Genomic DNA, 24,559 nt, shown 5'->3' with positions numbered 1-24,559 from the left:
TCACGGACGGACGGACGGCTTTGAGTTGCCTAAGCATTGATGTGTGAAAAAGGCCCAAAGACACTTTGGGACAAGCTTGTCATCATAAATTTGTCACCGACTCGGGACTTTTTATTTCACTTGTGCTACGGGAAGTCAGAAGAAATGCAAATTGTAAGAAAAGTCCCTCGCTGTGATGTCGTCGCTGCCCACCGTGGCATGCGCTCAAATGTCAGTCAGCAAAATAAGCACAGGATGTCCTCTTTCCTTCCACGTGTGGTTTAGCTGAGGCATGTACTACGTCACCTTGAGTTTCCTTGAAATCGCAACCATCGAGAACAATGTGCGTTCAGCCATGGTCACAAAGGCGGCGCTCGGTGAGAAACCAAAATCCACGCAGTCATCCTGGATGCAATCCCATCACCAGCCCATTTTGGACTTTTGTTCTCTGCGCGCGCTCCAGCAAGCGAGTCCCAGCTTGCACGCAACGTCATCGCAAAAGCCCAACTTCGACACGCGTGCACCAACTTCATATCTGATGTGCTAAAACGGTGGCGGAGCTGGGATTTTGTTTTTTGGAGGTGCCAAAGGGAAAGCAAAACCATTTTTTTAACAAAACATTCTTCAGGTCATGCAAATGAAGATTCACGATATGCGTGGAATTATGGAAAAAACCTATTGGAAAAAAATTGGGAAATACCCAAAAGTCAAAGTCTGGCCTGGCACCTGGGATACATTTTTTTTTTTTACTTAAAAAAAGCCTTCCCATACATGAAGTGCAGCACCCCACCCCCCACCAACCCAACAACAATTGCTAAGAAAGAGCAGACAGTCAATGATCTGCAGGATTCCCCCCCCCCACCCGTCTCATGGGACACAAAGCGGCAGCATTTGTCTGCAAGTCTTGCCAGAGTGAAAGGTCCTACCCACCCGCAGATCAACAGAAGGTGCATGCAATGCATGCAGCACATCCCAAGAAGATGGACCGACCCAACAGGGGTCTTTTTTTTTTTTTTTTTCTTCTTCCTTCCGTCGAGTGTCGAAATTTGATTTCCTTCACACCACCAGTTGCTGCCGGGAGTCTTTGGAGGCTGAAGACTGCGAGCTGCTTCCCTGCTCTTCCTGGGCTTCGTGGAAACTGCATTCAACTGCGATGAGTGTGTTGGGCTCCTCTAGAGAAGGCAAGAGGTGACAACAGGACGGTTAAGTGCAAGCACGTGAGCGTTCACACATTTCTTTTCAACCCACTGTTTGTTTGTCTTTCATGGTGCCACCCTAAAACTCGAGAAAAACTGAATCCAATTTTGAAAAACCTTGTGCGGAATGCAGTCACCAGATGCCAGATGACCTTTCTTTTGACCTGAAGGGAATGAAATCACTTATGGAGGCGCCGGCGGCTTCCCCGCCGCTAACGGTTGCGTTAAGGCCGCCCTCCAGTGAGGGACATTGTGAGAAAGGTCAGCCCGCTTACATTTGGTCAGTGACAAGATGACAAGCGCATTCAAACCCTGCCGGCAAACGAAGGTGAACTTCCCGCCCAGGCCAGATGGCAGCGAATCCCTTTGGTACCTGTCCTCTCCTCAGGACCTCGGGCCATTTGGACCGCCATCGTCTTCTTGTTTCGCGCGCAGCGGCGGTACATGGCGATGACGATGATGAGAGTGACGCTCGAGGCCATCAGACACATTCCTGTCAACACTAGCAAGTCCGGCAGCCAGGCCTGCTCCGCGCCGGTCTGTTCTGAAAGACACAGAGCGGCCGATGGGCGGACGCCAGCGACGCCAGCCTGCAAAGCCAAAGCGCACCTGCGTGGAAGGGAATTGACGTCGTACCTTTCCGATTGCTGCGCGAAACGTTGACGCACTTGATGTCGCTGAAGGCATCGCCGCCGGCTGCCATTTGGTCCGGACCGGGACACCTGGTGAGAACGGCGTGTCGTCAGGGGACGCTCGCTCGCCCGCCCGCCGGCCGGCCGTCGAGTGTGCGCGCGTCATCTCACCTGGTACTCCAGGGCTTGCACTTTTGATGGATTTGGTCGTTGAAGGTTCCGTTCGCACACGCTCTGCAAGAACCTGCGGCCAAGTGGGGATCGGAGGGAGGGGCTGACTCCCGAAATGGCCGACTGGCCGTCCGGCGCTCGACTTACGTTTGTCATCGGGCTCCTGGCCTTTGCCGCACTTCTGACGGCAGAAGGAGCAGCGCTCGTCGCCGCACAGCAGCCCTTCCTTGCAGCCGCAGAGCGTGTCGCCGGTGGCCGAACACTCCTTCAGCGGAACCTGCGCCCCTGCGAGCCCGAGCGCATTTGCGGTGGAAGGCTTTGAGAAACAAAGTCGGCTTTGGGCTCGACTGTCGGGGAGAAAGGCTGACCTTCGCACTGAGTGCACCTGGAGCACTTGTAGTCTTTGGCCTTCTGGCTGTACGTCCCGCTCTCACAAGGAGTGCAAAGATTGCTGGGGTCGGGGCCGCAGGACGACACCAGCCGGTTGCCTGTGCGCAAATTCAACAAAAGCAAAGTTCCTTCGCTCACGGCCCGTAACAAATCCTCAAAGCTCGAGCCGGACGGATATTCACTGACAAAACCTTTTTATTCTTTGGCCCGTTTGTTTCTACCGGAAGCAGAAGCTGCATGTGCTCCTCTTTCGAATATTAGCTGTGCCATTTTCTGAGATGATGAAAAATACTGGGTGGAAAAACAACCCACTTTGGTTTCCAAATCAGAGTGACCCAAGGAGTTGGGTTGATTTGACCCAATTTCCTTTTTGCACAAAACAAGACAATAATTAGGTTGTTGTTTTTTGCACAAGTTGAATTCATATATTCATGGGGTAAATGGGCCAGTGAAATGGCAAATTTTGAAATTAAAAAAACTGTGGAAATTGGTAAGAAAAAACAAATGTGTGTGTGTGTGTGTGTATATATATATATACACACACACACACACACACACACACATGTTCGCCATGTTATTGTTGTTTTATTTGCCCTTGTTCCTAAATCTCGAGCCGAGATGGAATCATGATGCGGCCGGCCAAAGAGGTTTCAACTCACCCGGGTGACACTCGTCACAGCAAACCTCACTCGGTTTTCGCGTCTTCTGGCTCCATTTCTTACAGCCGCTCCTGATCTGCTCCTGTAGGCCGCCGTGAGAGCATCCAAGCAGGAGGAGGAGGAGCAGGAGAACGAGAGGGAGGTCGGGGCTCACCAGCGTAGCCATGTTGCTGCTGCGATCGTACAGCAAACAAGGGCCACCGGCACCAGCACCGGCACCAGCACGGGCACCGACTGCTCTGCTCTGCTCTGCTCTGCTCTGCTTTGCTCTTCTGCTGTTGCCGCTGCTCTGTTGTGAGCTGAGGAAATTTGAGTCTCAGTGGCGGGTAAGCCGAACACGTCACTCAAGTACATGCTCTCATCTGGGGGCGGGTGTTTTACGAACTTTTTTTTTTTTTTTTTTTTTTTTTCCACACATCACGCACAAGCGCACGCACACCCGCACACCGTCTTATGCGCGAATCGAACTCATGGTGCCTCCACACAAGACAGGCGAGTGGACCACTATCCATCCATCCATCCATCCATCCATCCATCCATCCATCCATCCATCCATCCATCCATCCATCCATCCATCCATCGATCCATCCATCCATCCATCCATCCATCCATCCATCCATCCATCCATCCATCCATCCATCCATCCACCCCCCCCCCCCCCACACTTTTACTAACAGGCCAATTGAAACTCACGTTTCATTTAAATTGAGAACTTTTCCTAAGGACCCCATCATAATCATGCCATACAAAATAAATAATGTACTGCTAATGTTTCAAAGCTTCCAATGAATTTCCCAAATTATTTTGAATTGATTCATCGTACCTTGTTGAGTTTGATCATGTTTTTCTGCATCACTCACTTTTTTGCTCACTCTATTATTCTGTCCTCGATGAAAACACAGCACGTAATTGCCTCATGATTAGGCCCTAATCGAAGAGGATGTAAAAAAGTAAACGGTGTGTGTGCGCGCGCCCTTGACCTGTGCATGTTTTGGCCGCTAGGCGGCAGTACCAAAGAGACAAAGCAAGATTTTTACTGTACGTCAACGAATAATGTGCAGCAATATCTTCGTCGAGGATAAATGCCATACACCTGGCAATTTGGAGCAAATCCCAGCTCACATGTTTGCCGTCAAAGCAAGCCTAGCTGCGTATTTCATTCAGTTGAGCTGGCGCTGATCATCGGGATAACCCGAAGTCTTCGCACGCAACTCAGCAAAGGGAACCGTGTGGGATTGCTTTACCCTGCAGATTCAGGCTGGGGCCGCTGACCCACATGTTGGGCCTGTGTTCTGTAAATAAGAATGTTCCTGAAAGTCACTTGGACTTTATAACGTAATTTCGATCTCTTTGTATGTCTTGGCATGTGAAGAAATTGACAATAAAGCAGACTTTGACTTTGAAAAAAAAGAATGATTACAAAAGTGTTTACGAGTACAAAAAAGCGTTTAAAAAGAAAGGTTCATAAAAGTCGTTTATGGATATTGTAACAATCTATTTTGTCGAGCAATCGCGGGTGGGTTTGGAACCAATTACACTTCTTGTAATAAACGTTGAAAACAAAACAAAATGATAAAGGCCTGCTCTTAAATGAAGCAATGAACAAAACCAAAAACTAGTAAATGTCATTTTTACTCATACGACTGCAGCGTCGAAGGGTGATTTGGAGCTTGGGTTAGATGTGCGAAAGATGCCATTGCTTGTAAACACAAAGGTCAATTCAATGGTGACAATTTACAGGATTTTCTGTCAGAGACAGGTGGCCTGCGGGCGGGCGGGCGGGCGGGCGGGTGGGTGGGCGACCCGAGTGAGATTGGGCGATTTACAACACGGATGAATGTCACTTATTTGTGTGAGTCACCTCCTTCCCACGCTACTTGGGTTCATGGTGTTTTCCTTTGTTTGTGATTCCGCTTGTTGTTTGAGTCCCTGTTCTAACCTGCCAAAATGTTCTAAAGGAGTATCGCCACACTCGTTTTTCCGTAGTTGAGGAAGTGTCTGGGATTTCCATGGATCAAATCATCTCGCCTTGATCACAACAGTACAATGAGACAAGTTGCCTGATGAGTCACTCGTGACTAATGTGCTAAATGTGTGGTGGGTGACTGAGTAAAGTTCAAACTTTTCCCCGGTGATGTCACTTGCTCGTGGTGTGCTGTGGTGTGCTGTGGTGTGCTGTGGTGGGGTGGGGGCGGGCTGGCTGGCTGGCTGGCGGGACACAACAGTTGGCTGCGTTCGAAACGCTCTCGGTTCCTGGGCTGGGCTGTGTGAGATGATTGACGTCCTTAGCGCTAGCTAGCAGGCAGTCGCTCCTACAAGCTAAGACAGGCAAGTGTAGCCTTACAGGCAGGCCTACACCATCAGCCACTTGGGCCCGCTGCTTTGCGCCACCGGAGTCAGGCGTCTGAGCTCGCTCGCTCGCTCGCTCGCTCGCTCACTTCCTTCCTTCCGGTGGGGGAAGGCGGCGGACGTCGGGCCGCCGCACGCAAGTCTTTTGCTCCTTTGCGCCGTGGACGAGAAGAAAAAGTGGTCGTTTGTAAAAAGCCAAGCGTGTTCGGCAAATCAGCCGTGGCGGTAGTTTCGTGGGCACGTCATGCCGTGCAAACGTCAGCAGCTCCCTCCCTCCCGTTGCGGTCGGTCGAGTCGGTATCGCACCTTTTGATGCCAGCCGCTTTGATGGGAGGATTCCCACAGGTGATTGGAACCAACCTCTTGGCCGGAATGACACGGCACGGTGTACATCACAGGTGTCAAAGTCAAGGCCCGGGGGCCAGATCCGGCCCGCCAAATCATTTTATGTGGCCCGCGAAGACAAATTGTGCATCAAATTGGTGTGTCATGACTAGAATTTCAAATTGTCTTTTACTTTTACTGATATCTTTTTTCTTTATATATTTGACCAGTTTTGACTCGTCTGATTTGAAAACGAGTTATTTGTCCGTTTGTTTTGTAGCTTTTACTGTATACAATATGAGGTGCTCATACATTGATTTGGGTTGACAGTCATAATGGCCCTCCCTCCCTCCCTCCCTCCCTCCCTCCGAAAGAAGCTATGACGACAATGCGGCCCACGAAAAAAATGAGTTTGACACCCCTGGTGTACATCAATAAAAACTCTTGAATCTTGAATCAATCAATCTCCACCCTGTTTGCCCCGCTGGCTCCTTTCTTTTCTGCACTTGATGACAGCTTTAACAATCAATCGAATATCAGCATAAAACCAAGAAACAACAGAAAAGTTGTGCAATAACGAGTCAAAGCAATGGAAGGAAGGCATGTCTTGCCAAAAAGCGCAACCGGCCACAACGCTTTCCCACGCGCCAAACATTTGAACACGCTATGCATGGTCTTTCAATTCACAACAGCGCCGCGATGTGGTTCTATGTGTCATTGCCAAAATGCTCTTGCTGACGTCGTGACGTCATTTCATGACGTCATGGCGTACGCGCTACGCTTCCGACGAGCCGAAAATGGCGGAGTACCTGGCGTCCATTTTCGGCACAGAGAAAGACAAGTAAGTTTGCTTCTCTGTTATGTTTAGTAAAGCGAGAAAGACGATTGACTCGGGAAGCACCAGTGCAGTTCCCAAGCTAGAGCGCTAGCTCAGTCGATAGTGTTGCCTTGTCAAGAATACAGGTGATATTAGCAAGGGGAGCTAACGAGCTGAGCTGAGCTGAGCTGAGCTGAGCTGACTCAATGAATGAAACAGGATTGATTCAACGCTCTAAACTTAGCCTCTTTTCTTTTCAAAGTATTAGCTCACGTTGTTGTTACTGTGAAGAGTGCTCTGAAACTTCATTTCAAGGAAATTGAATTGAAATAGCTGTCAGAAAAATCGCAACACTGAACTTTCAGCCCTAGTATGCTCATTTGAGTCCTTCACTCTTTCCAGGGTCAATTGTTCCTTCTATTTTAAAATTGGAGCTTGCAGACATGGAGATCGCTGCTCGAGATTGCACAACAAACCCACTTTCAGCCAGGTGAGGAGGATGTTGCTGAACAATTGCTGCTACAACAGTGCTCATTTGTTTTTCTTTTGAATTGCTTTTTGTTTTAATCGGCCCCACTGCAGACCATTTTGATACAAAACATCTACCGGAACCCTCAGAACAGCGCACAGACGGCCGACGCGTCGCGCTGTAAGTAGCCCCTGCCCTGCCCTGCCCTGCCCTGCCCTGCCCTGCCCTTCCCTGCCCTTCCCACCGTCACTCCCTGTGATTTATTAAGGCTACGGCCACACGTGAGGTGTCGCTTACAACTCAGCCGTACGTATGGCACGTATGCGAAAGAGCTGCATGTTGCGTAACACGCGAGAGCATAAACGGCAATACGTCAGGTCTTGGCGCAACGCACGCCCGCCCGCCCGCCCGCCCGCAGCAGACACCGAGTCAACCTGACTCGTGACTCAGGTGTCGGATTTTTTTGCATCATCAAAATTCATGTCCACCCCACACCATCTGATTGGTGAAACGTTTCTCTTTATCAGCATTCTGATTAGAAACCTGACCTCGACTCAGGAGCAAAAAAATGGCAAGTCTAATGTGTTTTTCCATGCTGTGACACCAGGCGCTTTCAGACTTGCGCCATTCAATGCTCTTTTTGAGCCCTCAAAGATGAGCAAGATGCGATTCCTGTGGATTCTAATCACATGTTTTCCCTCCCCAGCTCCACGTTTTTCCTTGCTCTTTGTCACAGAAGTTTGCGTTTTGTATTTCAGAACATTTGCCCCCTTGAACATTTACCTTCATAACCTTGAAAACTGTGCCCAAGTCTGCTGATGGTTTGCACTGTAAGTTCTTCTTCATCCCCAGGATCCCCCTCCCCCGTGCAAAAAAAACCCCTGTCTCCAAACTAGAAAGCATCTTGGGGTTTTTATTTGGCTTATGAACTGATTTGAGGCTGGATTCCTCTTTAGCGGCCCACCACTGGCCAACTCACCTTGACTGCCACTCTAATCAAACATCCAGGCTCCACGTTTGAAGACATATCTGTTTGAGCATAGCTATGGGCTTTGCGCCCATCCGTCACTGAGCACACACACAATGTCCGATCCGCAGAAGCGGGTCACTGACCTCATTTGGCGTTTGTAGCTAGAGCATCAAGAACTTGACCGTGATGTTGTGCACGTAATGAAATCATTGTCCTGCTCGGAGGAGGGCCAACTTGTAGTGTTCCTAAATGTTGAGCACGCGCACGCACACGCTGTACTTCATGCTAAATGTCCCAAATTGAGTTTTTTTGACAATGTCGTCTTGTCACCTCAGGCGCCGTCAGTGATGTGGAAATGCAGGAGCACTATGACGAGTTCTTTGAGGTGACTCCTTTTTTTTGTATCCTTCCCTTTTGTCCGCAAGGGCTTCGGCCTGCAGCAGCCTTTAACTTGAATTTTCAAGCGATATCAAACTGGAGCTTGTAATGTCGTACTTTTGTTCCACTGCTGTGCTTCCGCAGCAGATATGTCCATCTCCCAAGAATTCCAAATCAAAGTCACGCTGCAATTTGACCTTGAAAAGTGGCGTTGAACGGTTTCGACTGGACTTGCTTTTACGCAGGAGGTCTTCACCGAGATGGAGGAAAAGTACGGGGAAGTAGAAGAGATGAACGTTTGCGACAACTTGGGCGACCATCTCGTCGGCAACGTCTACGTCAAGGTACTAAATTGTCGACGTGGAGAAGCGGCACCCTCTTCCCACATTTTTTTGCGTGCAGTTCCGTCGCGAAGAGGACGCGGAAAAAGCTGTCCTGGACTTGAACAACCGCTGGTTCAACGCCCAGCCCGTCCACGCTGAGCTCTCCCCGGTCACTGACTTCAGGGAAGCTTGCTGCCGCCAATACGAAATGGGGTGAGGAACCGCAGTCGGGATGATGGGCCAAAAAAGTCAACCGAATCATTTCAAAACCGTCCAAATGTAAGATGACATTTTTGAGCAAATATACCAACTCGATTTGTGGGACATTGCATTCAAGTGCTGCATCCGGTTGGTTGACAGCAGCTCGCTTGTGCCATCAAGTGGACGACACGTGATAAAGTCTTCAAGTAGCGCTCATGCTTTCCAGCCAGATGTGTCTGAAAAGTTTGATTTGAAGTTGCCGATGTCACATGGCGGCTGGAAAAATCAAACAAAACGGATGAATAAAGTAAACAGCACAAGTACAAATTCTCCATTTGGCTTTTTTTTTTTTCCCTTTGAGTGTTTTGGGTCATTTGGCTGCGCACTGAAGCATTTCCCGATCAGATGTTGCCCCACTGTAAATTGCCTCATTCCTAATGAATGATTTTGTCGACTACGTGAGTCATTCTCCCGCTACCGTGGTGATTATCGATAAAGACGAGCGATTCCCTTTGAAAATGTTTGCGCTTCTCTGCAAATGGCACTTGACTACGAGTGGCATGCGCTTTGATCAGACCTACAAACTGTTTTCCAGAGAGTGCACCCGAGGCGGGTTCTGCAACTTCATGCACCTGAAACCTATATCAAGGGAACTTCGGCGAGAGTTGTACGGACGTCGTCGAAAAAGGTCGGGACGCATCACTTCCTTGGATTCACTACTTGTACTACTTGATGAGCTTTCTCTCCGCCGATAGGCAACGCTCGCGTTCCCGGGACAGACGCTCCCGTTCGAAGGACCGGCGGCGGGACCGTGAGAGACGGCGGTCGAGAGACAGAGAACGCTCAGGAAGGTTCTGAAGACCTCGACCAAAACCCCGTCTCCAAAAGCCTCACAGTGAAAAGGCTCATTTCGACTTTTGGTGACTTACTATCATCGTGCTTTTCTTTTCTTTCCTTTTTTTACAAACAGCTGCTCGCTTTCTCAATAAAACAGATTTGTTACTCTGCTTTGTTTACTTCAGAAACCATCACTTCATTTCTTTCCAAATCTGCGAGACAGAAGAGATGCTCGTGTGACATTCCTACACGTGGGAAATAATTCAAATCGGCTGTGCGTGCGCGTGCGTGTGTGTGGAAAGGAGGCGTCACATATTTTAGTGGTGAAGAAATGTTGCCAGAATATTTCACTCCAAATCATCATAGAGCCAGTCAGTAGTGTAGAACATATGTTTTCACTTCAGATTTTCAGAAACACCTGTCTTCGACAAGTGACGTCCTTCCCACGATTCCAAGCCCTCCCTCAGTTTCTTGTCAGAGAACAGTCAAAGTGTGCTTTATTGTCAATTTCTTCACATGTCAAGAAATGACCTTACCCACTATCCAACCTATTATTGACCCATTGAACTGAGACGTACATTCAAACGTTTTCACAAGACCAAATGAAATGCACATGTGGTTCAAACGGAAATATGACCCTAGTGTCAAATGTCACCAAGGTTTTGTGTCATATTTATACAACAAAACGGGGTAAACAAAGAAGAAAACAAGTACAACTGGAATGCCTACCTAATTCGTGTATTTATACGCATACTTTTTAGAAAACGTCTCCAGTCGTGGCTGGCAGTTTTTAACTGAAGGGGAAGTGCGTTGATCCTTTTTTAGAGTGGATTTCTTTCTCGCCCGCGTGCTTCGCTAGTCATTGTAAACGTCATCCGATTTTCCGACACGTCCGTTGCGTTGTGTCAACAAACGGGGGGGGTTGTCGCGTCAGAAACTGGGGGCGCGGCGCGGACTGCGTGATGTCGTAAAACGTCAGAGACAGGGGCGGGGCAAGGCGGGGACTGCGTGAGCCAATCTGCTGTCGACAGACGCTCCTGATTCGTGGAGCAGACGCGACGCCCTCACTGCAGCCAATCAGCGAAGGCCCTGTCCTGATGCTCAAGTCCGCATGCTTGGAAGTGGAAGCGACCAATTGTTTGCTGCGCAGGATTGTCACAGAATAATCTCCCGTGTGCCGTCTCTTTTCCTCAGTTTTTTGGGGAGCGACCACGTTTGAATTAATAGGTGAGTGAAAATTGAGCCTTCACGCTACAGTGGCTAAGAAAAAGTCGTCATGTTAAATAAAAGCTCTTTCGCCGTGACCTGTGCAATCGTGCAAGCTGATGCAACACCGCCTTAGTGATCCTTTAAATGCATTTAAAGCATGGTTTGAGCTGATCATTTAGCAGTAAAGGGATATTTGAGCAGAATGTTCTCTTATGACCTTTTCGTCCTCTCTGTGTGTGGAATTGTCCCTTTGATGGAGGAGATGACTGTTTGCGCCTTTGCTTTGTTGTGACGCAAGATTGCCACAGTCGCAGCATCTTTCGCTGACGCGCTCTTCCGCACCAATAGGCCGAGCCGAGGACTTGTTTCATGTTTTCATTCGTCACGTTGTGTCTTTTGGCTCTCCATTCCTGCTGCTCATGCGGACGTAGGTAGCCCTTTTGTTATGTCTGTCTGTCTGGCTGGCTGGCTGGCTTAATGCGTTTTGCTTTCTGCTGACGGTGCAGACAGTGGGGGGATTTTTTTTCTTGCTTTTTTTCCCCAACTTTCCCACAATGTGTTGACGTTTTGAGAGCTGATTAAAGCCCAAAAATTAATAATACACGACCCACATAGGTAAGCTAAGGATCATATCAAGATTTAACATATGATTTAACCAGGCAAACAATTAAGAACAAGTTCTTATTTCCAACTGCAGCCTGAATTTCTGCATGCACACCAAATAGATGATCCCTGTTTGAATCTGCACGTGTCTAAACTGAGTTTAGTTGTGTGTCGCACAGCAGATCAGGTTTCCCTCTTTAGTCGACGCCACTGAAATTAGCATCTTGGCCTGCTGTGAATGACATATGTTCCCAAGAGTTCGTTCGGACGGTGCTCAGAAATGTACATACTTTGGCAGAATTTCTACCATTATTTAAGGGGAAACGTGTGATGAGGTAAAACGCATTTTAAAACTAGAAATAGGATTCAAACGACATTGTAAGACATTTCAGAATAGCACAACGAAAACATGCAAACCAAACTGCCATATAATGAGACAGCTCAGTCACATGAAAGGGCAAAAATGGCCCGAATTTGGCCGGGCTGTGTAAATGCTATATGTGAACGATATGTGAAAATGGAAGGATGTTTAAGAGCATTCATACGACACAGAATGAAATCATTATATTATTAGGCAGGTAAAAAGAGTCATTCATTGGCCAATTGAGGGAATATTGTATATAACAATTTAGGTGGCAAAACATTCAGCAGTATGCTTTTGGTTTTGAACCAAAATGGGGGAGTGCCTGATCAAGATAAGCTTGTTTATTTCAGTTCTTGGTTTGGCAGTGTGACTCTGACTGATGAGTCACTGAATACTTACAATATGACAATTGTGTCATGTGTCTTAATATACGTACAATATGACAATGGTGTCATGTTCTGTCAAAACTGCGTGTGCCTGGTTATGAAGCAAATTCGGCAAATTGGGCTGACGCAATTTGCAGGAATAACTCAGGTAGCCCTTTGGAAATAAGCAAATGCTTCCCATTTGGTGCACGTGAAGATCCTCGAAAGACCCAACAATTTGGATGCAGACAATTCAAAGTCTGTTTTTCCACAATGTGTTCCGTCGAGTTCAATGAATGTGTCGAAAAAGCAAAGACGTGGTGAGAAACAGCCTTGAAGGATAAAAACAGCCTGGGTTTAGTCATTGTTGACGTGACGAGATACGGCCTGGAATGGTTACAAAATTGTTTCGGTGTACTTGTTTATTCAGCTGTCTTTTTTGCTTTTCAAACTGTGGCGCAATACTCTCAAATGAGAAATACATGGTCCACGTCCTTCAAACTTTTTCATAGGATGAAATGTCAGCTTTTTCTGCACAACTTCTTGAGCGTGGCGGCGGCAATTCAATCCAATGTATATTTGTTTTGGTTCTTCCAAAGCAAGCCATGCCATCAGTACCCATGTCCAAAGAGAGCCCTGTCAAAAGCTCCATCTGCCCCCACGCTGCCAAGCTAGCTCACCAAACCAACGGTGAAGTCAAACAGCGTGAGGGTACGGTGTCGCTTAACAGCCTTGACGGGGGGGCTCCTGCATTGGGGGACAATAGCGAGCCCAGCGCTCAGAGGAAATGGATCCGTCCGGACCTGCCGAGCCGCTGCACGTGGAGGTTGGGGATCTCGGAGACAGAATCCCCTCATCCTCAAATCAAACGGTGAGACTTTTGTTTCACTTTGGCCGAAACTTGTAGTGTTTGTCAACAGAAAATTGGCGAAGTCTCGAAGAAAATGTTTTGATCAGACCAAATGGCTGTTGGCAGTAGGGAAGGGGGGGGGGGTCCATTTTTATTGATTGATTTTTTTTGCTGACGCGCTTGCTTGTTTTTATGATTCTTCCCCTGACAGAACGCCCGCGCCGAGAATTCTTCCCAACATTTTGCACCGAATCGGTGACACTCCTATGGTGCGGCTCAACAAAATCCCAAAAGCTTTTGGACTCAAATGTGAAATTTGTGAGTTTCCATGTTTCTACAATGGCGAGGTGTTTGACACTGTTAGTCCGGAATTTTAATGACCAGTCAATGATTCATATCAAATAGTGGCTCGTTGATAAGTGAGGTACAAATAACGATGAAGTTCTAACCACATCCTTCCAAATGGACAAGTTTCGACAAAATGGATCCATTTTGTCGACCGAAATGAACGACACGCATTCTCAGTTGGATAAATGGAAACTTAAACAAACTGTTGATAAATTGTCAGCCAGTAGCCTGTCATAAAAGGTTTTTGATGGTATTTTAGATATTTCATATTTTAGCTAAGCTACGCTACAATGATGAACATGCCAACGCTATTTCGAGTCCAAAATGTAGAGTTGCGAAAAAAGTGAAGGTGGGAAAATAGAATTCGTTTCATAATTGTACCTGCATTCCTATAGTGTTAGTGTGCATGGATGGAATGATGAATTTGTTGAATCCAGACGCATGACAAAACATCATCACTCCTATCATTACCAGCAAGTGTATATTTCTAACGTTAGAACTTGCTTGATGTGCTGATGTTTGTGTAGTGGCCAAGTGCGAGTTCTTCAACGCCGGCGGCAGCGTCAAAGACAGGATCAGTCTGCGAATGGTGGAGGACGCCGAGAGAGCGGGGGTCCTCCATCCGGGAGACACCATTATTGAGCCCACCTCTGGCAACACCGGTAATTGAGCGAGCGAGCGAGCGAGCGCACGCCACGCATGTTTGTATTTGCCAGTCGGCGCGTGTGTTGCCATAACAAGAACTGGGCTGGAAACAGAAAGCCTTGTAAATGTCCTTTGCTCCTGTTGAGGTATCGGATTGGCTCTGGCCGCGGCTGTGAAAGGCTACCGCTGCATCATCGTCATGCCGGAGAAAATGAGCATGGAGAAGGTGCCTTTGCCTTGACCTCGCCGCCATTTCCGTTTGTGAACGTTCATTCATCCCCCCAAAAAAAAAAAATTCTCTACACAGGTGGATGTCCTGAGAGCGCTTGGAGCCGAGATCGTCCGCACGCCTACCAGCGCTCGCTTTGACTCCCCGGAATCCCACGTGGGGGTTGCCTGGCGCCTGAAGAACGAAATCCCCAATTCCCACATCCTGGATCAGTACCGCAACCCGAGCAACCCTCTGGCTCACTACGACACCACGGCGGAAGAAATCCTGGAGCAGTGCGACGGTCGGTGTGCGACACAGATGGCGGCGTGTTGGGATCCCTTGTTTGAGAGGTTCTTTTTTTCTTTTTTTTTTTTTTTTCCTTGACAGGTAAAATAGACATGCTGGTGGCTGGAGCCGGCACTGGAGGAACCATTACAGGCTTAGCCCGGAAACTCAAGGAGTCTTGCCCCGACATCAAGGTAAATTGACGAGCACCGACTTCCTTCTCCACTTGGCTTCTGGGAGGATCTCAAACTGCTCCACTCCAATGGATCCCTAGCGGCTAGTTGCCAGAGCTTTGTCGTCATCTCTTGGCATCTTAGGGAGGGAGTTTGGAAAAGAGCACAAAAACTGGGACAAGCAAATAGGTTCACCACTGAACAAATACCAATGGAATCATTTGTAAATAGTGGCTTGAACAGCCACCAGCAATCAATCACCTGGACTGAAGTTTGCCTTGACGTAAACGCAATGTGTCACCTGGGACGAACTTTTGCAATTCTGTCGACAGATTGTTGGCGTCGACCCAGTAGGCTCTTGCCTCGCAGAGCCGGAAGAACTGAACAAGACGGACAAGACCCAGTACGAGGTGGAGGGCATCGGCTATGACTTTATTCCGACAGTCCTGGACAGATCGGTGAGTTGGCAGCGCTCTTTACTTGACTTCCCGCGTGGCTGCCGGCCTGCCTGCTGATTTGCAATCAATGTTCGCTATCGTCAGGTTATCGATACCTGGTACAAGTCCAATGACGAGGAGTCCTTCAATATGTCTCGAATGTTGATCAGGGATGAGGGCTTGCTGTGCGGTAAGTGCTTCCAAGCGCAAAAACATACTTGAAGTTACAGTAAGCGTTCCAAGCGCCACGCTGTCTTATCTCGCGACGGAATGAAACAGGGGGGAGCTCCGGCACCGCCATGGCAGCCGCCGTCAATGTTGCCCAAGAGTTGAAAGAAGGACAACGCTGCGTGGTCATCCTTCCAGACTCCGTCCGAAATTACATGTAAGGCTTGGTGACCCCATGAGGCAGGCCAGTACGTGGTTTGCTCTGCTGCTTGGAAAAAAAGACAAAGGCTGTGGGCTTTGGATAGCAGTTGAAAATTCACCACTCTATAAAAATGTCTTCTGTCAGGTCCAAATTCCTGAGTGACAAATGGATGGTGCAGAAGGGCTTCTTGAGCGAGAAGGAGCTGATGGTGAAAAACCCTTGGTATGTTGAAAATGATGTCAATGTGTGCAGAACATTCATGAACAGCAAGTACTGTCTCTTCTCGCTCAGGTGGTGGAACCTAAACGTGCAAAATTTGAACCTGTGCGCACCTCTCACCGTCTTGCCGACTGTCAGCTGCCAGAGGACGATCAAGATCCTCAAAGAGAAGGGCTTTGACCAGGCCCCAGTTGTGGATGAGTCAGGGTGCGTGCGTGCGTGCGTGCGTGCGTGACCTCGGAGCGTCTAAACGTTAGAAGCCGCTGCTGCCGCCGCCGCCGCACAATGCTTCATTGTGTGTTTGCGTACCTTGGTGTAGGCTCATCCTGGGCATGGTGACTTTGGGGAACATGCTGGCTTCTATTCTTGCGGGGAAGATCAAGCTGTCGGACCCGGTTAACAAAGTGCTCTACAAGCAGTTCAAACAGGTTTGACTCCTTCTTAAATTAGAAGGACTCCTCGCAGGTTTCATTTGGACTAATATCATCATGTTTTTACGAGCTAATTTCTTTCATTGTCACCTTGCCTCATCATTTCAGATCCGCCTGTTGGATAACTTGGGAAAGTTGTCCCGAATTCTGGAAATAGATCACTTTGCCTTGGTGGTTCATGAGCAGATCCAGTGTAAGTTGTTGAAATATCCCGCTCGCTGCATTTGTTACCATGACGACAAGAGGCAATTCAGACTTTATCTGACTGGAGAGTATTTGGAAATAGAAAAGGCTCGGTCGGTGATGTCAATATCTGCGTCCTGTAGTTGATTTCCCCCCCGGCCGCCCTTCTGTTTTATTCTATTTTTCAGACTTGACAGACGGCTCTCCCAGTTTAAAGCAGATGGTCTTTGGGGTGGTAACCGCTGTCGACTTGCTCAACTTCGTCACGGGCCGTGAGCGGAGGGAGCGGTCTTTCTCGGATTCCACGGACGAGATGTGAATGGTTGCGGTGCAGTGCCGTGCAGTGCTTGTTCGGTTTTACAGCGGCACGATGTATACAGACGTGTTGAGTTAATTTTGTCTCAAATATGGGGGGGGGGGGGAGAGTAATGATGGGGATTCCCTTTTATGTTTATGTAAAGGTGAGTTTTGAAAATGAAGCAAACTATTTTAACATTTGGTACACCAAAACTTGAGACGGGGGTCATTTTTTATGTTTGAAGAAATTGGTTGTTACAAAGGGAAGCTAGCTGCATGCTGCGCATAAGGAAAGTGGTTTGGTACAGGAGAAAACGATTTATTTTTTGCAAATGGATGAGATTTGCGTATGTTTGAGCAAGGTGTTGTAAGAAAGAACACTCGAAGGATTTTCCATAAATCTTCATTAGTCAGGCTGACTGAATGTTAATTTTCATTTCTAGTTACAGTGCATGTGTGTGCCGCTTGTATGCAAACAACAACCAAAAAAAAAAAAAAAGTATTTTGAGTATTCTACATGATGTCTTTATGCTTTCAACACATTGCCGCTAGTTTTCAGGGGAAATTGTTTTTATTTACTCATTTTATTATTATTAATGGATGTTGGCGGTTCAAAAAAGGTGGTTGATGGTTCAATAAAGATGATACAACATTTATTTTACATATCATAGTCGTGCATCTTCAGATTGCTATGGAGGACCAAGAGTGACCTAATTAAATCAACAACTATATAATGAAATAGTTAAATGTGTCAAGATGTATTACGTCAAGCTCTCAACATATTCGCTAATGTAACATTGTAATATATCATTGACATGAAATAAACATGCAAATAAAGAAATGATCGAAATAATTCAAAAGATAAAAAACTCCAAAATGTAATACATTTCATTCCAAATTCATTCATTTCTTGAATGTTGGTGCTGTTCCATTGATTGTGCCCAGGGGGCGCTGTTAAAAAGCTCTTTTACGATTCCTTTTGACGAGGGAATATGACGTCATCACGGCTGCCTGCATCCTAGCAACAGAAAAGGCGCAGCAAAGCGAAGCGGAAGGAAGGAAGCTAGCTAGCTAGCTAGCTAATAGCTAAGTGCCTCGTTCGCAATGTAAACATCTTACTGCTTCTGGAAGCAACTGTTAAAAGGTAACAGACGTGCGTCGAGACGAAAAACGAGTTTCAACAAGCCGCCGCGGCGGCGGCCAACTAACGCCAGCTCCAAGCGCGCGAGCCAGCCAGTCAGCCAGCCAGGCAGGCAGCCAGGCAGCTAGGCAGGCAGCCGCACTCAACGCTTCTCGGAGTTTTGGGCTATGTATTCGACGTTTGGGGGGCTTCGCTTCTCTTCGCTTGGCTTGACTCACACGGTTACTTACCTAGGTTACAACTTGATGTTCAGCATCGAAATGGCCGCCCATGCTGTTGAGGACTTCTCTCTCTCTCCTCATGTCGTGAGGGTAACGGTCGCCACACGACGCGACTGAAAAGGAAAAGCGGTGGGTGCCACTCCTGACCTGAGGCTGGCAGCTCGATGACCACTTGACTCCAGACGCTCACTCGCACTTGGCCTGACATGTTTAGCCTCATGGCGAATTGCTGTAACTGGCTGAAACGTTGGCGAGAGCCCGCAAGGTAAGTCGTTTTACCCCCCAAAACAATCAACATAGTTCATATTTTGGGCTTTGATTTGCAGTTGTACGTGTCAACTTTTTCAAAATGATATGAAATGATCACCAACCGGTTAATTAGACATCTATTGTGCCAGAGTTAAACCATGATAGAAAGTTGCCGTTATGATGACTGTTCATGACTTTTAAAAGCTCAGTGTGTAAGTTCATCATGTTACATCATTGGCCCTGGTGTTATGGAAAACTGTGGCGAACAAATATTCCAGGAGTCAGCACAACGGTTGTCCAATTTATAGAGATGGACGTAAAAGCTTGTAAAAATGGTGAAATTGAAGTCAATTTCAGATTCAGATGCCTTGTGTTACAGGCAGGCGAGGTTCACAGTTCATACTGTAGTCACATTTGTCACCGTATTATAATTGACTCTCATTTGTACGCGTGTCTGCACTGTACTTGTTCATCCGAAAAGTGGCGTACGCAGTCATAGAGAATCCCAATGTAAGGATAAAGGAGTTGCCTTGCGGAACCCACGTGGTTCACGTGACTTGAGCGAGCCTGTGGATTTAGTCTGAAATCCTCATCTAATCCCACAGTCGGGGAAGCTCCCGACCCTCCCTCCCTCCCTCCCTCCCGCCCTCCTTTGACACCTTAGCGCGAGGGGTTGCGACGCATATCGTGAAGGTGGGCGGGCATTCATGAGATGGTTGGCCTTTCCATGAAGCGCTTGATGTCCATTCCACTCAAGTGTCAAAGTTAAGTATGAAGAAAGGCGACAAATGCCCGTCGAGTCCGCGATTACTATCGACACCTCGGAGACGACCCTGCGAAACTTTTGTCGCCTATCCACTGTTGATCTTTGTCACTTAATGAGCGCATAACATTCGAGAGCGACTGATGTAATATTCATCCTTTAATTCCTTCCGATTGCAGAAAAGTGACTCTGGTGATGGTCGGACTGGACAACGCAGGAAAGACCGCCACGGTCCGAGGAATCCAAGGAGGTGTGGACCTGAACGTTTTTTTTGTTCATTTCTTTTCACACATTTGCCTTTGCTCACCTTTGATTTTGCTTGTCAGACAATCCCCAGGATGTCGCTCCCACCGTAGGCTTTTCCAAGGTGGACTTGAAGCAGGGGAAGTTTGAGGTCACCATCTTCGACCTGGGCGGCGGGAAGAGGATCCGCGGCATATGGAAGAATTACTACTCAGAGTCGCACGGCGTGGTCTTTGTGGTGGACTCCAGCGATGTGCAGCGGATTCAGGAGACGCGTGAGACCATGGCGGAGGTTCTGCAGCACCCGCGCATCGCTGGGAAACCTGTGCTCGTGTGAGTGGAATTCAAAGTCTTTCCAAGTTGTACGCTTAAATCATCCTTGACTCAAGACTTTTTTTTTTTTTTTTTTTTTTTTTTGCCTCAAATCGACGTCAAAGTACTTTCAAGCACTTCATTCTCATATGATTGATCATTCTATCAAATGGCCAGTGGCAGAACGTTGATGCCTCCTCGTTTCTCATTTGCTCAAATGTTCTGATGTTCTCCCTTAAGGCCGCGCAATCAATTTCAATTCAATGACGATCACCTAAATATAGTGTGTCAAAGATTTCAATTTGACCTCATATTTCCGTGTTTTCTACCAAAGAACAAATGATGATTTAAACCATTGTGACTTGTATCTGCATTGCAGACTTGCCAACAAACAGGATCAGGAAGGCGCGCTGGCGGAAGCAGACATCATCGAGAACCTGTCCTTAGAGAAGCTTGTCAACGAGAACAAGTGTCTCTGTCAGATCGTAAGTGTTCCTGCGCCTGCTGAGGGACATGACTTCTGCTTGTTTTTCTTAGCCGCCCCTGCCTGCCTGCCTGCCTGCCTGCCGGCCGGTGCTAATGAAAAAACCTTTTCCAGGAGCCGTGCTCTGCTGTGCTGGGTTACGGCAAGAAGGTTGACAAATCCATCAAAAGGGGTTTGGGCTGGCTGCTCAACAACATTGCCAAAGATTACGAGACCATTACCGAGCGTGTGCAGAAAGACACAGCGGAGCAACGAGCTCAGGAAGAGCAGGATAAGAAAGAAAGGGCAGAACGAGTGCGGCGGATAAGAGAAGAGAGGTGAGCGGGCGGGCGAGCGAGCGGGCAGCCGCGGAAAGACGCATCGTAGAATGGAACACAATTACTGTCCTTGTTGTCGACAACCCAAAAGTAATGACATTTTTTTTCTCCATCACTTTGAGGGTAAACACATTTGACCCCAGTAAATTATTTTCTTTAACAAAGATGTATGAATGTATGAAGATGCCAAAGGTTAATACATTCACCCCCTCCCAGGGAGCGGCAAGAGAGGGAGGAGGCAGAACAGGAGGGCAAGCAGATCTGCCAAGACCAACCCGATGAAGAAAACATGGCCGACCCATTCCAGCCTATTGAAAATGTCATCTGCTGCGAGGTGCGAAAAGGCCACACACACACACACACACACACACACACACACACACACACACACACACACACACACACACACACACACACACACACACACACACACACACACACACACACACACACACACACACACGTGGAAACCGGGCGTGAGGTGACCAATTTCTCTTGCATTCAAAATTGTATTCAGAGCGGCGATAAAGCAGATAAGAGGCGGCGGCTACAGGAGAGTCCGAAGGCGGCCGACGACGACGAGGAAGAGGATCGCCAAGAGACGGACAATGCCAGACAAACTCCGGATGATTCCAGCTCAAGTAAGTTCGTTGGGACGGACCTGGCGCCACCTTTTGGAATAATAAAGGTCTGGCGAGTTTCGTCGAATCTCACTTTTGATCCACACAAGCCGACAGACAGACAGACAGACAGACACGTGGTTCCAAAAGAAACGAAAAGAAGCATTTTTTGTTGAATGATTTGCGTCAGCCACACGTTGTCACAGGCACAGCCACTGAGCAAAGCAAGAAAAAGGGGAGAAAATTTCACCTGAAGAGGAAGCACCGCGTGGACCCACTCAATTCCACCGAGGAGGGCCAAGGAGAGCGAGCCACACCTCCACCACTTCCAGGTTAGGCTTCTTTATTACTGATAAATACTTTTGGCGCTTATGGGGAAAAGAATATGAATACCGTATATATATTTGGATGGATGGAAATATAGAGTGCACATTTTTCCCAAGCAACGGTGTTGTCTTTTGAACCTACTCACATGGGTATACCAGGCCTATCTGAAATCTGAGCCCATTTATTAAAGATATTCATTCACTTGTGTGAATAGCAACATTTACACACTCAAGTTAATTGTACCTTCCGCCATCTAGTGGACTAGCGTTGAATTGTTGTCTGTCTCCATTATATGTCGTAAATAAATAAATCATCACAGCACACCTGATGAGGTATCACAGAACACCAACGTACTGATGTTTGCCTGATAAATCTTGCAATGTTCCACTGCCTTTTTTATTTGATTTTATTTGTTATTATAGTTGGATGGGCGTCACCTAAAGTTTCTAGGCTGCCCAAACTAGAGCCTCTGAGGGACTCAAAAGCTTCTGGTAAAAACAGCCGTGTCGAGAATCGAAATCATCCTTTCATTTCATTCTTGAACAACTTCCATCCGATCTCATGCTTGCAAACAACAGTTTGAGTTTTTGTTCACTAACGCCGAGAAGTGTTTTCTCTTCAGAGTAATAATTGGAGGGAGGTTGTTGCTATCAGAGGCAACGTTTCAATTTGGCACTGCAGAGGAAACACTGAAGCCACGCTTTCACTCGACGGCGCGTCCACCTTGATCATCTCCAACGTCTTGTTGATCTTTGCGTTCATTTTTCTGTCTGTTTCCATCGGGCATCCTTGAATTCACCCTCTGATCCCGTTCTGTGTTTGCTTTGAGCCACCCACGCATGGATTTATTTCTGCGTAATGAATGGCTGCGTAATTAATAACTTGGCCAAATTGTCTCTTCCGCTTCGCAGAGTTTTACAAGAAGCCACTCCCGCCTGTGGCAAATAAGCCACAGCCTAACAGTGACACCTGCGATGTGGTCTTTTGACCTCCTTTTACCGATCGGGGACAACCCGAATCACCACTCTCCTCTTGTGCTTTTTGTCCCAAGTAAGCGGAGTGTAAACCGCACTCTGCAGCATGTCTGGGAAAAGAAAAGAAAAGAAAAGAAAAGAGCTGCCTGGGCGGGAGCAGGGGAGGAAGCGCGGCGCGGCGCGAAACATGGACAAGGAGGCTCTTTTCAGAGTCGGACGCCGTAAAACTGTGTTTTTACACACCAAAATGTACATGTTTACGATACAAATGTCCCATCTGTTTTTACTGATATTAAACATAATGAACACAGCTGCAGTCATGTTGAATGGTTGTTTTGTGGACGTATCTCGTGTTAAAAATACAAAAAATGATCAAACCATTGAGTGAAAGTAATTCAACTCATGCTCTAACGTTATAGTATTTGAAATGGGATGTTTCCGTACGCATCCCAAAGCGATAACATTCAAGGACGATTGGAGTTTTAAAGTGGACCATTGAGTGGGATTCGATGGAATGTGGTACGTACGGCTCAGCTCCAGAGACTATGTATGATATTTGATGAATAGGGCATTTCCTTCAAAGATGTATCCCCCCCCCCCCAATATCCACGGGATGTGCACAACCTAGACAAGGCCGCATAATTCTATGGACTCAGTGTGTATGGACTCGTTCGATCGCATTGCTTTCAATACATCGATCTGAGACTGCATGGAAGCCTCGGACGGAGCATGGAAGCCTCGGACGGAGCATGGCGCAGTGTTAATAACGTGCGATGATGAGATTGACTCGGCTGTCAGTCCGATCATTGACTTGCCTTCCGGAACATGTTCCGGCATAGATTGCCCGTGGGATGCTTTTTCTTGACTTTTCCCAAGTGCAGAAAAGCCACTAGAGAAGAAAACGAGCATGCCAATTTCTTTTGTACGACACCGAAAATGTCAACCATAAAAATGTGCACGCTGCGGGGAGCAATGCGTGTCAGAGAACGAAAAGACAAAACAGGGACTCGCATGATTATAAACGCATGGAACCGGATGTTTTATTTTGCATAATCAACATACCTGACCGAATATGCATTGACTTCGCTCTATAAATTAACCGTTGCACATGCTCTTTTCAAAGTCATGTCGAATGCTGGCACTCTTAGCTTGAAAACGAATGGTGAAAAAAAGATACTTATGCATCTACTTCATGCATAAGTTAAAAAAAAGAAAAGGAAAACGGGCACGGAAGGAATGAATTTATGCAGCAAGCACTTTAGGCGGTTTCTTTTTCTTTTCTTTTTATAACCCCCATGCAGTTTTTCTTTTTACCTGCAGAGGGCAATCTAGTCCCAGAAATCATTGACGTCAACGTGACGACTCATGAGCGTCAGCAGCGAGTCAAAGTGGATTTTGCCTCGATGCTTATTGAGCATCCGGGGCTGTGGTGAGTCTTCATTTGAAAAACTCATGTGTGGGAGTGAGTGAGTGACTGAGTGAGTGAGTGAGTGAGTGAGTGCACTTCAGACCTCGGCTGGAATCTTTCATGATCAGCTTGTAGCCAATGCTAGCTACGCTTTTGCGACTAATTCGAAGGAGCCTCGGAGGCGTTTCGGGGCATTCCTGGAATGGCGCCACGCTCGCTTCCTTGAAAAGCTGCAAAGCAATACACCAATGACGTGACAACAAGTCAAATGGCAAGAAAAGCTGGCATGAACCGGAAACATTGTTTCCCTCCCTCTGCCAATCAAAAGCTGCTTTGTACTTGTTCCACACGGTTCGGAGTGGTCGCTTTTCAAGCCCCTCCGACTTCTTAAATGCAGGCCCACGAATCGGTTGGTGGAATCGGATTGGCTGGCGGACGGACGGACGGACAGACAGACAGACAGATGGAGCAACTTGGCCGCAATTCTGCTGCCCAATGACTTTGTTGCCAAGTGAATTGACTTTTTGGACCCAAGTAAGGATCTATTGCTTGCAAAGAAATTCAAAAGTGGCACATTTCAGTTCAAGTGTTGCTGTATGCTGCTATTTATTGAGTGCAGTTTTTTTTTTTTTTTTGTCTGATTCCATCTCTATCTATTGAGTGAAAGAGCTGTAGTGGATGCTGTTCGCTCTGGTTTCATTCAGTAGAGCTGCAGCGACCATGATGACGGCGTTGACACAGCGACGGTCTTAGATACGGCACAAAAATCAACGGAATTGCAACGTTTCTCAACAAATTGTTACCATTCTACGGAA

At 47.3% G+C, this 24,559-nt stretch overlaps 5 protein-coding genes across 24 annotated transcripts in view; 4 read left to right on the top strand and 1 right to left on the bottom strand.

Moving 5' to 3' along the window:
* Positions 1–76: 76 nt before the first annotated feature.
* On the bottom strand, positions 77–3,358 carry tnfrsf9a (tumor necrosis factor receptor superfamily, member 9a). 2 transcript variants are annotated; one of them, XM_088368622.1, is made up of 7 exons: positions 3,028–3,358; positions 2,347–2,466; positions 2,126–2,263; positions 1,979–2,051; positions 1,812–1,897; positions 1,549–1,714; positions 77–1,151 (listed from the first exon to the last, which is right to left on the bottom strand). In XM_088368622.1, exons 1-6 carry the CDS (start codon positions 3,191–3,193, stop codon positions 1,560–1,562), a joined length of 738 nt encoding a protein of 245 aa, XP_088224748.1. In that variant the 5' UTR covers positions 3,194–3,358; the 3' UTR covers positions 77–1,151; positions 1,549–1,559. The 2 variants fall into 2 exon arrangements, with proteins under 2 accessions (XP_088224748.1, XP_088224747.1); XM_088368621.1 differs by having other exon boundaries at positions 1,549–1,719; positions 3,028–3,356.
* Positions 3,359–6,386: 3,028 nt separating this feature from the next.
* On the top strand, positions 6,387–9,865 carry LOC148403011 (splicing factor U2AF 35 kDa subunit-like). Its single transcript, XM_088369631.1, has 8 exons — positions 6,387–6,541; positions 6,920–7,007; positions 7,100–7,166; positions 8,292–8,341; positions 8,580–8,678; positions 8,737–8,870; positions 9,454–9,546; positions 9,614–9,865. Exons 1-8 carry the CDS (start codon positions 6,456–6,458, stop codon positions 9,714–9,716), a joined length of 720 nt encoding a protein of 239 aa, XP_088225757.1. The 5' UTR covers positions 6,387–6,455; the 3' UTR covers positions 9,717–9,865.
* Positions 9,866–10,754: 889 nt separating this feature from the next.
* On the top strand, positions 10,755–17,346 carry LOC148403010 (cystathionine beta-synthase-like). 3 transcript variants are annotated; one of them, XM_088367957.1, is made up of 15 exons: positions 10,755–10,922; positions 12,836–13,107; positions 13,298–13,404; positions 13,962–14,096; positions 14,226–14,305; positions 14,387–14,591; positions 14,678–14,769; positions 15,081–15,206; positions 15,291–15,375; positions 15,465–15,570; positions 15,700–15,777; positions 15,847–15,981; positions 16,094–16,202; positions 16,314–16,398; positions 16,577–17,346. In XM_088367957.1, the coding sequence occupies exons 2-15, from the start codon at positions 12,842–12,844 to the stop codon at positions 16,705–16,707; spliced, it is 1,740 nt and encodes a 579-aa protein (XP_088224083.1). In that variant the 5' UTR covers positions 10,755–10,922; positions 12,836–12,841; the 3' UTR covers positions 16,708–17,346. The 3 variants fall into 3 exon arrangements, with proteins under 3 accessions (XP_088224083.1, XP_088224086.1, XP_088224084.1); XM_088367960.1 differs by having other exon boundaries at positions 10,767–10,922; positions 12,840–13,107; XM_088367958.1 differs by lacking the exon at positions 10,755–10,922 and adding an exon at positions 10,944–11,331.
* Positions 17,347–17,675: 329 nt separating this feature from the next.
* On the top strand, positions 17,676–22,652 carry arl13b (ARF like GTPase 13B). 7 transcript variants are annotated; one of them, XM_088367966.1, is made up of 10 exons: positions 17,676–17,829; positions 18,061–18,312; positions 19,239–19,309; positions 19,386–19,635; positions 19,994–20,099; positions 20,213–20,415; positions 20,632–20,749; positions 20,933–21,056; positions 21,242–21,367; positions 21,785–22,652. In XM_088367966.1, the coding sequence occupies exons 2-10, from the start codon at positions 18,254–18,256 to the stop codon at positions 21,943–21,945; spliced, it is 1,218 nt and encodes a 405-aa protein (XP_088224092.1). In that variant the 5' UTR covers positions 17,676–17,829; positions 18,061–18,253; the 3' UTR covers positions 21,946–22,652. The 7 variants fall into 7 exon arrangements, with proteins under 7 accessions (XP_088224092.1, XP_088224095.1, XP_088224093.1 ...); XM_088367969.1 differs by having other exon boundaries at positions 17,686–18,312; positions 21,785–21,853; positions 22,414–22,652; XM_088367967.1 differs by having other exon boundaries at positions 17,686–18,312; positions 21,785–21,853; positions 22,274–22,652.
* A 964-nt stretch (positions 22,653–23,616) lies between these two features.
* LOC148403007 (neural cell adhesion molecule 2-like) overlaps positions 23,617–24,559 on the top strand; it is a 177,873-nt gene continuing 176,930 nt past the window's right edge. For 10 of the 11 annotated variants that reach the window (XR_015862981.1, XR_015862970.1, XR_015862968.1 and 7 more), the window contains exon 1: positions 23,617–23,765. Coding sequence is in view for 5 of the 11 variants with exons in the window: in XM_088398033.1 (XP_088254159.1) it covers positions 23,632–23,765 (134 nt within the window). In the remaining 6 variants the exon portion in view is untranslated. Of the gene's footprint in view, positions 23,766–23,788; positions 24,279–24,559 lie in introns of those variants that run through there. The other variant, XR_015862973.1, reaches the window with a different exon arrangement.

This window comes from Syngnathus floridae, chromosome 2, assembly GCF_059516105.1.
Source record: "Syngnathus floridae isolate MCC-2025c chromosome 2, RoL_Sflo_1.0, whole genome shotgun sequence".
NCBI lineage: Eukaryota > Metazoa > Chordata > Actinopteri > Syngnathiformes > Syngnathidae > Syngnathus > Syngnathus floridae.
Note: the sequence above shows the minus strand (reverse complement) of the source record. Positions and strands in the feature narration are given on the sequence as shown.

What these genes read in the sequence shown, in the direction of transcription:
- LOC148403010 (XM_088367957.1), top strand. Translation starts at nt 12,842, where the DNA reads ATGCCATCAGTACCCATGTCCAAAGAGAGCCCTGTCAAAAGCTCCATC. An exon ending in AGAAAATGAGCATGGAGAAG is followed by an intron (nt 14,306 to 14,386) that starts GTGCCTTTGCCT and finishes TTCTCTACACAG; the next exon opens with GTGGATGTCCTGAGAGCGCT. An exon ending in TCTACAAGCAGTTCAAACAG is followed by an intron (nt 16,203 to 16,313) that starts GTTTGACTCCTT and finishes TCATCATTTCAG; the next exon opens with ATCCGCCTGTTGGATAACTT.
- LOC148403011 (XM_088369631.1), top strand. Translation starts at nt 6,456, where the DNA reads ATGACGTCATGGCGTACGCGCTACGCTTCCGACGAGCCGAAAATGGCG. An exon ending in GACGGCCGACGCGTCGCGCT is followed by an intron (nt 7,167 to 8,291) that starts GTAAGTAGCCCC and finishes TTGTCACCTCAG; the next exon opens with GCGCCGTCAGTGATGTGGAA. An exon ending in TCGGCAACGTCTACGTCAAG is followed by an intron (nt 8,679 to 8,736) that starts GTACTAAATTGT and finishes TTTTGCGTGCAG; the next exon opens with TTCCGTCGCGAAGAGGACGC.
- arl13b (XM_088367966.1), top strand. Translation starts at nt 18,254, where the DNA reads ATGTTTAGCCTCATGGCGAATTGCTGTAACTGGCTGAAACGTTGGCGA. An exon ending in GGTCCGAGGAATCCAAGGAG is followed by an intron (nt 19,310 to 19,385) that starts GTGTGGACCTGA and finishes TTTGCTTGTCAG; the next exon opens with ACAATCCCCAGGATGTCGCT. An exon ending in GCTGGGAAACCTGTGCTCGT is followed by an intron (nt 19,636 to 19,993) that starts GTGAGTGGAATT and finishes TCTGCATTGCAG; the next exon opens with ACTTGCCAACAAACAGGATC.
- tnfrsf9a (XM_088368621.1), bottom strand. Translation starts at nt 3,193, where the DNA reads ATGGCTACGCTGGTGAGCCCCGACCTCCCTCTCGTTCTCCTGCTCCTC. An exon ending in CCAGGAGCCCGATGACAAAC is followed by an intron (nt 2,052 to 2,125) that starts GTAAGTCGAGCG and finishes ACTTGGCCGCAG; the next exon opens with GTTCTTGCAGAGCGTGTGCG. An exon ending in TGCAAGCCCTGGAGTACCAG is followed by an intron (nt 1,898 to 1,978) that starts GTGAGATGACGC and finishes CGTTCTCACCAG; the next exon opens with GTGTCCCGGTCCGGACCAAA.